The sequence below is a fragment of the Halyomorpha halys genome, unplaced genomic scaffold (assembly GCF_000696795.3).
Source record: "Halyomorpha halys isolate HHAL.00 unplaced genomic scaffold, Hhal_1.1 Scaffold605.1, whole genome shotgun sequence".
Taxonomy (NCBI): domain Eukaryota; kingdom Metazoa; phylum Arthropoda; class Insecta; order Hemiptera; family Pentatomidae; genus Halyomorpha; species Halyomorpha halys.
Window position 1 is genome coordinate 501,378 of NW_027110557.1, and position 13,480 is coordinate 514,857.

General features: G+C 28.9%; 1 protein-coding gene across 2 annotated transcripts in view; it reads right to left on the reverse strand.

Annotated features, from left to right (window-relative positions):
• The window catches only part of mei-41 (meiotic 41), a 74,972-nt gene that overhangs the window by 30,205 nt on the left and 31,287 nt on the right, over positions 1–13,480 (reverse strand). For both annotated transcript variants that reach the window (XM_014426968.3, XM_014426966.3), the window contains 7 exons: positions 11,236–11,478; positions 9,338–9,454; positions 7,658–7,759; positions 5,159–5,409; positions 4,785–5,006; positions 1,095–1,263; positions 526–649 (listed from right to left, as the gene is read on the reverse strand). In XM_014426968.3, the coding sequence (XP_014282454.1) occupies positions 526–649; positions 1,095–1,263; positions 4,785–5,006; positions 5,159–5,409; positions 7,658–7,759; positions 9,338–9,454; positions 11,236–11,478 (1,228 nt within the window). The remainder of the gene's footprint in view (positions 1–525; positions 650–1,094; positions 1,264–4,784; positions 5,007–5,158; positions 5,410–7,657; positions 7,760–9,337; positions 9,455–11,235; positions 11,479–13,480) is intronic.

Below are 13,480 nucleotides of genomic sequence, written 5' to 3' on the forward strand. Positions count from 1 at the left end.
TGATAATTAAGAACAATTCACATAAATTGAATAATTAATTTCAATAAAACTGAAGTATATTAAGTTTTCAGGACTGTTTTGAATTTTTTGTTTTATAAAGATATAATAGATTAAAAAAAAGTAAAGCATTAAAATTAATAATCAAAACATGGGATAACTAGAGCAATATTGGTAAACAAAATTATACCAATAATTAATTCACAACCAAAAATTCGATAGATGCTTTTATCCATGTTAAACTATCATAGAACATAAGATAGCACAGTGTACTAACATAGTACATGGAAACTAAGATGAACATAATTCACAATGCACACTCATTTCGAATGATATTAACATTTATATGATGAAAAATACAGAATAGTTAATTAATCAAGCATAAAAACTAGTAGTAATTAAGACAACATTCTTACAAAAATAAACTATTAAACAAATATTTGCAGCATTTACATAGAGTACATGAAGTTAATAGACTCACTATAAACACTAAATCTCATAATTTTAAATAAAACAATTTCAACTTACAGTGGTTATAATCATAACCGATCCTAGCTGGATTGATTGCACCCATTACACCAAGACAATTTCCACAGGTTAATTTAACTTCTGAATTGCCATATTGAATATTAATCATTAAACAATCAATGATCTAAAAAAAACACAGCATAAATACAAATTTATATAAATTTGCATGGCAAGAGTTGGTTTAATTGAAAGTAAACAACTTGTTTTAAGTGGAATGATTCAAAAATAATAATTCATCTGCGGATGGTATATCCACAAGCGAGTGTTTATAGAATATAAAATAAACTTTATTTTGGGACTAGGTCCCTTAAGAATAATAAAAATGTACAATTAAAAGAAAATAAATCAAACCAGAAATTAAAGTGATAAACATAACTCAGTATAGAAAATATCTACAATAACAAAGTGTCAGTAAACAAAAGAAAATACATTATTAACCTAAATTAAAATAAAAGAAGTACAAAAAAGCAATAAAAGAATTTTATGAATATTAAACAAAAACAATGATATTGAAATGTTTGCTAAATCAAGAAATTAAAAAATAATTAAATTTGCTTAGTATTTCTTACATCACGGATGACTGGTGTAAGACGATCTGCTCTATGAATGATTTTGAGTAATTCAAACCTATTATCTCTAACTTGCTCATGCAGAAATTTTAAATAATGAATTCTTGAATCCACACCCTCATTTCTAACATGTTTCAATGTATTTTTAATCAAGTCAATCATGCTATTCCTGAAATTATAGAAAAATAAATAGTAATACTGGTTTAAAATAATAAGAAACATCACAAAAGTATATTCAATATTTTAATTATAATTTTACTAAGACAGCTGAAATTTCCCCAATTTTATAGTTAACAATAAAAAAAATCCGTGATCAGAGAAAATACATTTGGAAATTTTGACAAGGATCCTCAAAACTCAGAACTATTGGAAGCAGCTAATAAAAACAATACTAAACTTCTGGTAATAAATAAATAAAAGAATAGCCTGTTCAGGATTTTTTTCTAACAAAATAAAACCATAAAAAGGCAAGCTAAAAAAAAAAATTCTGAAAGTTAGACAGACATATGTGACATTGAAGAGCACCGTTTTTGTGAGAACAATGAAGAAATAGATATGTTTATGGACACATAACTTGTTTGCAAAGAATAGTATTCACTTGGATTCACTGTTGCAGATTACTGATTATTGGTCACGGATTCTTTGCCATTATACATCGTACTAGCAATCATGTCCACATACAAATCTGAGTTTCAAGACTGAATTTGAGGGCCACACTGATAAATTCAGTCTTGAAACTCAGATTTAACCAATTAGGGACCCTGGACATTTGAAGAATTTTAGGCATTTCAGATAAAAGAAATTATTTTCTCGACAACTATGTTAAAATTATTAATTATTATTTTATTTAATATTAGAAAAGTAATAAACACTTATATAATTTTGTCTAAACTTTTACCCCATGTTGATCACAAACGTTAGACATCCTTATGATCATGGGTCCCTTAAGGTAGATGGCTCTGTTTCTCAGGCAATCAATGGTAAATTTGGGCTCTACCAAAAATAATAATAATAATAAAACAGTACAACAGTGGAAACAAACATGGTCATATCCTCCAAAATGAAGTAAAAATTAAGGATGTAATAAGGTTCCGAATTTTTTTGATGATGAAACCAGTTGATTTCAGGTCTGATAAATACCTCTCTTGGTTTTGAGATGCTGAATTGATTTTAAAATGGAAATGGTACACCATATTTTTAACAAGAAAATATAAAGGTAATACAGGCCGAGATGGCAGAAGAGAGCAGATTCACTTCTGGACTAAGAATGTTGTGGAACAATTAGTTTGAGAATTCCATTTCATTCAGAACCCAAACCTCTGCAAAAACATTGACCCACAATCGCTTGATACTCAGATTCAATGTCGCTGAGAGTCCCAGACTCAGCTCTGTGACAAAATGTCTGAATCCAAGTACATACTATGAGAGAGTACAATTTGTGCTCTGGTTGAGTTCTATTATAAGTTGAAAAATATAATAAAATTTAGTTTGCATCATTTTTAGCTGCTGAGGAAATGCATGAACAACATTGCCTTATGACTCAGGCAATATTGCTTGATTGTATTTTTTAAAATTTATTTAAGTGTATTGTATTTAGTATATTGATGATAATTATGTAATAGTGTATATATGCCCAACTATCGATTGATGGGTACGGTGTGTGATATCAACCCAATGTATTTGGGGAACATTGCCAAATGAAGCATTTCTCTCTTTAATATTAAAGAAAAAATTATGCATCTAATATATAAAGGGTGTTTAAAACTCAATTGACACCCCTAGGAGTTTCAAGAATTTCGAAATGAAGCTTGCTCAGTCTTAGATATGGTGAATGATATTTCTTTTCAGAGAAAAGCCAACTTAGTAACCTCTTCCAGTTTTTCTCCCATGCATTTAACTCTAGAATTTAAAATGGAAAGGATGTCAAATTTTGTAATAATGTTTATGGTTTTTCAGATCCTATGCGTTCCAAAGCCAGAAATTGTCAAATACGTCTAAGTATTTTTTACAGTTTTTTTTTTTTAATTTTCATGGAAAACAAAGCAGAAAATCAAATAAATACAAAGAAAAAAATCACAAGAGGATTCTGATTCCTGTAGACATTTTTCATCATAATTGAGAACATGTTATGAACATTTGAGTCTCCTTGGCTGACCGAGAGTATTCAAATTATGACAGATACTTAAAGGAAATTGAATTCTCAAACAATTTTCTTATATATTCTATATATTCTTTTTGTTCTATATTCTACCCACGCACGCACGTATGCCTGGAACCATTGATCCTTCAACAGATACCTTTGTTATCATAATGAAAGAAAGAATTAAATAAATAGGATCAGTAGAATAGAAGAAAGGGTAACACAACTGATGAAGTTTATTATTGATTTATGTGATGCATAAATGACCAAGACTTCTGGGAGAAATTGACACAGCAATGAAGAACCTATTCAAGGCAATAAAAGAAAGTATATGTAACTGCTGGAAGAAGCTTCTATGAGGAGGTAGAAAAGCCATATGAGAAAGGCCCTAAAAACACTCATGGCCAAACTGAAAAATTTAAACTTATCGGCTTTCAATGGTAGGCCTCTAGCTAGCTGACCATAAAACTGAGGTAGTATTAATAACTAGTAGGAAAGTGAGGGAGATAATCAATCTCACTGTTACGGATTTCACTGTTGATATCTTATCCAAGCCATGTATTAGATATCTTGGGGCGCAGATTGATGCCAGATTTTGGTTTGATGAGGACTTGCACAAAGTTGGCACCAGAGCAATGCAAATGACTAATGAATTGGGTAGGATCATACCAAATACTGGTGGACCAGTAGAAAATGAGAGGAAACTCCTAGCTAATGTAGCCAGTTCTACGCTTTTGTACATAGCACCAATCTGGGCTCACAAGGCTGTTTTAGCAAAAGAAGAGAGAAATCATACTCTTGATGGCAGAGATAATGATATGCCTTATCTTCTATAAGATGAACCCACTGTATGATTCCCGATACACCAACATGGATATCCCAGAAACACAGTGAGGTAGATTATTACCTCACCCAACTGCTTACAGGGCATGGTTACTGCAGATGAAACAGTTGAACATTTGTTTTTCAGTTGTTCAGGTTTTGCTTAAAGAAGAGCTGGACATGAAACTTGGAAATAAATGAGTTCTGAAAAACCTAGTCACTTTGATGATGACTAGATAGGAGAATTGAGAGCTGCAGCAGACTATGCAGCACAAATTGGCAGAAGCCACACAGCACAAGAGCAAGAAAGGAGAGGCCAGGCAATGGCTTAGCTTAAAAAGACGTCTAGAGAAGTAGGTATATAGCCCTTCTTATAGGAATATTAATGCTTGACAGCTGTTCCATGGGGTAGTAAAGAAGAACTGGGTGGTAGTTTTTGAGTGAGAAGAAAACTCACAGTGTAGTGTGACTTTAAATCTGCAAACTTAACTTTTTATCGTCTTCAAAAAGATTTTTCCCCTACCCACAAAAAAACAAAACAAAAAACACATATATAAGTTTTAGAAACTGCAGTAATGTTAAAAACATATTACAACACCTTCCCCTATAAAAATAAATCTTCTAATATGTCCAGTTTCCAAGAGATTTTGTATCATTAAAAAAAGAATTATTTTAATCTATTACATAAATATAACAGAAATTTATTTTGTAAAATAATGGTAACTTACGATTTTATTGCAGATTGAATAGCTAACCAAACTTCATGCATTTTAGGAACATTTGAATCTTGAATAAAGTATAAGCCTGGAATGTATTCATTATATAGATGGCCTTTCTTAACAATGAGGTAGTATAATAAACTACTAACATCGACAGGAAATTTTTCAAATAATGGAGTAAGTAATGAAACAACCGTAGGTAAATGAGGACCCAAAAATGCTGGATTGATACTATAAAAAAAAAATCATTAATATTGATAATAAAAATAAGGAATATCAATAATAATGAAAAATTACTTTAAAATGATAGATTAGAACTTAAAATATTATATACTAGTATTGCATATTGATAATAGTACAATGTTAAAAAACCTGAGAATTACCAGTATAAGAAATACATCCACGCTTCTAAGCATAATTTTGGATATAAATGGTAATGACGAGGAAGCCCTGTTCTTAATGTTGTAAGTAGTTTAAAACTTATATTAGTAACATTAACATCACCAAGAAGTTGAATTAAATGCGGGATAGCTCTTAAACATGACCTAATTATGAAATAAGATGTGTTGGAGGAAAGAAGCTGAACATCTACAAAAGTTAAAAATCCTACAATATGGTCTAATAATGTGTCAGCCTAAAAAGAAAAAAAAAGAAGAAATTAGAAAATTAGTTCAATAATTAAAATTTAGATATTTTAATTTAAAACTAAGACAAAATCTCAAATAATATTAATTTAATTTACATTTGATATCTTTCATGAAAAATATAACAAGATGTATCTTAACCACAACTCATAAAGGGCTGAAAAAAAAAAAATGCAAACCTAATTTATTTTATCCAATTGGGCTCTTGAATGACAATATTTAAATAGTTCATGACAGAAAAAATAACACTAAGAATTTACAATGAGTTGTTCAATAACATTCAAGAAGACTGTGATATGAACACTGATTACGCAACATGTAAGTGGAGTACATTGCATACATTTCATAGCTTCATCACTGCAAGTAATATGGTGTTTGTTAGAATTAGTATAGTACAAAGTTGAACGATTTATGTTTCTATGTCTTGTGTCTCCCATTTCAAACAGGAGACAAATTTAAAGCAATTATGATTCAAAACCTTTGATAATCAAATGAACTTGTCTCTTGATTGATAGTATAAAAATCGCTTGGTTGTTCAGCAACATTGTGTAGAGATAGAAATTGCTAAGCCATGTATAAAAATGTGTTCTAAGCCTAAGCAATAGCTCATTGCATAACATTTTATATTCATTTTCAATAAATTCAAAAATACAATGAAACAATAAAATAATGATTTAGAGGAGTCAAAGTGAGTTCTGAAACAAAAATGTCCAATAATGTCAGATGTATATTCTAATGTAATACAGGTAGCATTAAAATGTTTTTTAATGAAAATATGATTTTCAAAATTGTCTCCATACTAGACAGATTAAGAACCCTATGCTTATACAGCACAGTTCGATGAACTGTTAATTTTATAAATGATAATAAGGAAAAAAACAATCTTCACTACTATGATATCATTAGATATCATAGTATCATTAGATGTTTTTCACACAGCTCCTAATGTACTGTGATGATACTTTCGAACAGTAAATCAGACAGTACTACAAAAATAGGCATAAGCTACCATAATGATGATTTTATCAATCCTTAAATTAATACTACAGATACTTAAACATCATTAACATAAATGAAAAGTAGCGGTATCTTTTCAGAAACTGAAGGATTTCTGCACCCTATCCAAGAACAAGTAATTGAAATTTGAGGCAAATAGAAAGTATAACAGTAAAAAGGGCATCAGTGAATTATGCCACTTAAGAAAAAAGACAGAGGAATATGACTTAGGGCTGTTCAATACTTAGTAGTAAGGAGCACCAGCAGATATACACCAAGCTATAGCTCAGGCCTATTAAATAGGAATTAAAATATGGATAACCTACTGTCACTATTTTAAGTATCACCTGGAGAAAATAATCTCCAAGCTCAAAATCAAGTTGCCTTGGCCATATTTTTGAATAGACCTGACATTGTATTGTAATAACAGACAAGGAAAAGAAAATATTGCTTAACAAAGAGACCGAAGATCATTCTAGTGATAACCTACTAGATAGAGACAGGGGAGTGAGGGGGGGGAGAGAGAAATGTGTAGAATCAGCAGTGCTGGTTTCTAATTCCAGGTCGACTTTTTTTCATGTCTGTGGCGCTCCCACAAAATGAAAACTGGATCCCCCACCATAGTTACAATAGATTAATTACCTCTAGATAACCCCCACCCCCCATGTGCCAGAAATGACCAAGAAGGGGGGTTATAAAAATAAAAAAAAAGTAGATATCTTGAAAACTCTAATTTCCCTGAAATCAACCATGTAGGGTGATTTATATTATTTAAGAGCTGATTCTTAATCATAAACATAGAAGTCTATACCCAAAGTGTATCCACTACATCTTTTGAACTGAAAAATCTAACTTTTTAAGAAATTCTGCGAATATCAAATAATTCTGTAAAATATACAATGAAATTTTTGGTTAGCACAATATGGTCCCCAGCACATATGTATGCTACCTGATCATATGGAAAATAAATAAAAAAGTAATAATCAATGATGATATATAATAAAAAAAAATAATTAAAGCTTGAAACAGAAGATGGGACAAAACAAAATCCAATATTCCCTGATAGAAAAATAGAATAAAAATAAATTAAGAAACACAGGTATATATAAAAGATGTAAAAAAATGTGATACCCATAATTTCTTCTTAGAAAGTAAAATTATTAAAACACAAATGATAATAAAACAATATATAAGTTAATAATCATTCAATAATTGTCAAAATTAATAAAAATAAAAACTTACACCAGATTTCATTGAAGCAGGATCTGGTTTGATATGATAATGAAAAAAACGCAATACTTTAAGAGGCTTGTGTGCATTCATTATTATCAGACAAATTAAATCCTACAAGTAAAAAAAAATTGTATAAGAAACATTTTAATATAATTATCAAATTATTCAATATTCATTTAAAAAAAATACCAAGATGATAGTAAGGATTAGGTTTTTGTCATAAAATAGAACAGTAAAATTATTACTGTTTTAATGAGAGCTGATGTTTTGATCTACTGCACTTTCATGGTAATAAAAACAAGAAAATAGTGATAAATAAAGTGATGCTGTAAATCCTATAATTTTGAAGATACTGAAATGCATTTAGAAGGGTTTTCCATAATTCACTATAAATGAGAGTATTAAAAAGTAGGTGTTATCTGCAAGTCACAAGTTTTTGACCATGCATGGTCGCTGAAAGTTAAAATGCAATAGCCACCTGGTGAAACTATAGCAGTAGACAAACAATGTTTACCTCTCTCATTTTTAGATTAGATCATCTGTTTTGCCCTGAGAGTCATTTGGGCCAATTTATATTGTACACCCTTCATGTACATTTATGTAAGTACATATACAAATAATACATTACAAATATAGCTATAAATATGAGTTGATGCACTACTTATTATTTATTCTGCTATATAACCCCAACCAGTGGTCAGCAAGAGCCTTGTAATTGGCTGCATGTGAGTCCAATAATACATCTATCTATGATGAATTATTGTTAGAACTACATACATATATATATATATATATATATATATATATATATATGTATGTATATGTATTTGTATGTGTGTATAGCATAAAAAAAAAATACTAGATTTTTACATAGAGTTTTTAATCAACTACAAATTCACCTCTTATCCACTTGAAACAAAGTATTGATCATGTTCTCAAGGCATATTCCTTTATCACCAAACTATCTAGCAATTAAAGTCCTCAGTCCACTCTTAGATCACAACATTTTGTCTTTCTGAACTGCATACCTCTTCACATGATCATAGATCCATTAGATAATTTATTCTGGCCCATTCTTTCAGACTCTTTAATTCTTATCCTTCTAAATTTCCAGAATAAGTTCTTCCTTAAGTGTATTTAAAATACTCCTATCCCATTACCAATTCATGATCCAGATAACACTTCCTAATAAGGGAATGGTTGTGAGAAGGGTAATTTTCAGTCATTGGAAAAAAATTTCAAGGATTCAATAATAGAGAATAAAATGGCCAAATAGTTAAAAACAAGAATTTTTGACTCTCAAGAGTGAAATTTATTGTCAAAATCTGAAGAATTGTGGTGAAATCAAATTCAATTTTCCTCATTATTCTGTCAACCAATAAATAACATATTATTTCCAATAGTTTGGTCATTTCATACTGTTGAAGGCCTTTTTCTGAGAGTTTATCTGCAATCGAGTGATTTTCTGGAAATGGGCAAAATAAACCTTCACAGGAAATGTCCTGAGTATAGCAAGATAATACACTACACCACTATTCCTACACTTTTTTTACAAAATAGTTTGTTAAACAGATGGGAACTTAAAGGAGATGAATTGATGTTATTAATTAAAATTAGCAGTAATAGCTTTACTTGGTTTTTAAAATATTAAATTTATTAAAATATATCTTCAGTCTTAATTAAATATACCTTATAATTGAGATATATCAGGGTGTCTACATCACATGCACAATATTTTTCTAAAATTAAAATGGACCGGGTAAGTAATGATTCCTCCTCAATAAAATAAATATTTGCAAAAATCACCTAAAAATGAAGAAATAAATAAAATCAAAACAGCCATGTCTACCAGCACAAAAAGTTTTTATAAAATTAGTTCATCATAAAATAAACTTAAATGAATGCTAAGTGTAAATTAGCCAATCTTGTTTTGAAAATTTTCATTCTTAATTACTACTATTTTGCTTATGACAACATAAAGTAATATTTAAAATTCCTCTAGCAGAAAAAACACTACCAAATACATCATCAATAAATCTATCTTCAAGAAGAAATAAGAAAGTATAGTTTTGATTTATGAACTCAATATCAAGAGACCAATAAAATTTACCAAATGAAAAAAAAATCTTGAAATTATATTTTTTTTTCAAAATTACCTTTGCTAGTAGTACTTAAAAAAAATGACAAATCATTATATAGAATTAACCTCATTAACTACTGCTGCAAGAGAAACAAACTAAGAAAAATATAAATCAAATCAAGTAAGAACACAATGGTACGTAAGTCAAGAATTGAATTATGCGGAGTGAAATTATAAAATTCCAAAATATTTTTAATGTCCCAAAAATTATCTGAAACAGAATTGCATTAATTTTTTTATCAATTGATTGACATTAAAATATATTAAGTGCTTCAATGAAAATTTCTCAAATACCATTAATTATGTCTAATATGTAAGAAATTAGGAATAAATCTACAACTATAAAAAAAAAAAAAAAAAACTTCAAAAGCCTTATACAGATGTGGATGGGCTATCTATATGGGACTAATAAAGTTCTGGAATGCTTTAAAGATATGAGGGGAAAGCCAAAAATTATTACCAAAAACAGAGATCAACAAAAATGAAGATTTTCACTCTGTAAGTGGAAAGAAAGGCTCTTAATGTTTATGATTCAATTGGTTTGGAAGCAGTTAGAGATTTAGATTGGCTAGGCACATAAGGTCCATAACTTTTGAGGGTATTGATAATTGTATTACCACTTTTAGTTTTTCTCTAGTGCACTTAACTGTAGAATTTCTAATGGAATGAGATTATTACATTTACATATACTAATAGTATGCCAAATTTGAAAGATGAATTCATATCAGGAATTTTTTTTCAATGCAAACAATTTTTTAATGATTTTTGACAATTTTTGTACAAATAATGCAGAAAATCAAATAAATCTTTTTCATTTAGGACAAAATCCTTTCAGAATTCAATTTACCGGATGGTAATCATTTTATCTTCTTAACCGGTAGAGGAAACTTAAATTATTAAGATAGATTGTTCATAGTTTTAGGTGATTTATGTCTTCAGGACGAATCAGATCAAAATAAAACCAGATATGAATTCTTCTTAAAATCTGATTTACTATTAGAATCCTTAAAAATAATTCCCATTGGAAATTCCAAAGTTAAGTGCGCTAAGGAAGAACTTGAGAAGGTTAGGAACACAGACCACATGGCACTGTTATGAACCAGTGAAAATCAAATAAAAAATTGTAGAGATAAGGAGAGTGAACACATGGAGAAAGAAGTGAATTAAAAATAATGCACTTGGTTATAAAACTGTATGATTTTTTTTGTTATATTTGTAACAGAAAAATGGAATTAAAAACCTATCCAAAATACATGAAAATTTAATATACAGAAGTACAACTGTATTATCATAGTTAAACTAGATTAGAACTAATAAGAAAAACCTAAACAAGGGTCTGGACTTATATTAATAGTTTAATTAGGCTATTGGGGTAATAAATTAAATAAACCATCAAAATATAGTTTTGAAAAATCACCTTTCATTAATTATTATATAAGGTACTTACAGCAAAATGTTTTAAAAACAAATCTTTCAAAGTTATCTTCAGTACGCCACTCAATTGATTTAATAGAGGTACAATCTGATGTATCTCAAAACTCAATAATATATAGCTTACTATATGAGGAGTACAACGAAATTCAAGAAACTGCATAGGCCTCATATCAAAAACTGAAGAAAAATAAGTTATTGAACCTTCAGTACCACATGTTTTGGTTTGGATATTATGAACAATAAGGTCAACCAATAACTGGAATAGATTTAAATATTATAAGGACAAATAATAAATAATAAAATATTAAAATTAGACATAATTAGATCAGCATAAAAATATTATTATACATTATTAATACAAATTCAAGAGAAGTACAAGAACAAATAAGAGTATTTCAGCAAAACATATAAATTCTTAAGATAATTTCTTAACTAATACTAGAAAAAAAGGAAGAGGAAAATCCAGTCTACAGATAATCAAGCCTTTTACAAGCTAAAAGAAAACTGTTTTAGGAAGATTCCTCTATCATTAACTAATGCAGCATGATGCTAATAGTAGACTGACAATAATAATAAATACTGACTAAATAATAAACAAATAAGTAATTTTAAAAAATATGAAGATATGCGTCTTTTCATTCCAAACTCCTTAACCATCCTAACCCATTAATTCTTAATCTTTCATCCTTAACAATCCCTGATAATCCTCCGAGGCGTCTGAAAATAAGATGGCCATGGGACCTTCTAATTTAAATTAATGTTTGAAGTACCACCAATGGGTGGTTCCTTCCCAAGATTTTCAAGTGTATATGAAACATACAAGGTATTTACCTATTGTATTATTTTGTACAGTTGTAAATTACATTAAATAAATAATTAAAAAAAAAAAAATATGAAATATGAAATAAAATACCAGCATTTTTACAAAAAAGTGATAAATTGGGGATTCTAATTTCAAATTAGACAGTAAAAAATAAAATAAAATAAATAGATAAATAAAAAAAAACTTCCTCCTTTAAACTCTACCAGTATATTTTATTTTAAGATACATAGACAATTCCATACTCATTCTTTGTAGACTATGTATATTTACCAGCCATAATCAAGGCAGAACAAAGCAAAAAACACACAGATGATTACAACCTGGGTAGGGTATTAGTTTCAATGTTTTTTTTCTTTATTAACAGCTATACAAGGAGATGATATGGGTAAGATTATGTTTAACTACCAGCTCCTTGTCTTCTCTAAAAGGAAGTTCAGATATGTTTAATTCATGCACAAGACTGTTCAAAGGGAAGAAGTTTAATTATTGATTGGAGATGATGGTCAGGGGGTGCGGTCAGCAAAGAAACAACATAAATAAACAAAAAATATTTATTTATGCCGACGTTTCGACCCGATTTTCAGGTCTTCATCAGGGCTATAAAAACAAAAAAAAATATAAATATATGCAGGTTGTAAAATCCCAGCCTCCCCCAGCCACATATATGCAGGTTGCTTCTATATAGAGTTCAAAAATCTTGTAAAATTGATATAAAAATATTTTTCAATAGCATATCAATAGCTTACATTGATATTAAATTAAATCAAATCTATAACACTACAACCCATGAAGTGTTAGGAGTGCTGTACTTTGTTAGGAAGTACTGTTACTAGGCCAACGGTTGATTATAGTTTTATCACCAATTTATTTTTAATTTTTCTGAATTTTAATTACTTATATTTATATTTGAGGGAGAACTTTCGATTATACCTGAGTATTATAAATATTGAGTCAATCTAGAATGCTATGGGACTTTTTCTCAACTTACTTTATGTGTTCGTATTAACTCATTATTTGGATTGTTTTATTAGTATTATAATGTTTTATTTTTCCAAAAACATAATTATTTTATATTAATTCATGATAATAAAAATATAGTTTTACAAATAATAATTATAAAATTTCTTTACCTCTATTGTTTTATATTGCACTCATTTTATGAAATATTTTGGTTGCAATGTCTCAAGACTAAGTTCTGTAATTTTCTAAAACTGATCCTGTGAAATAAGAGGCTTACTACCTCTAAGTTTTATTATAGAACCAGTTACATCTGGAATCTCTCTCACTAGGTAACATTTGATCCAACTTTTTGTATTTATTCTTATATTTTTACTGGCAGTTTTAAGTTCTCACAAAAATAAACTATTATAATTTTGTCATGGAAAAATAATTTTTACTTATATAGGGACATTACAATAATCTTTAAAAAAAATAA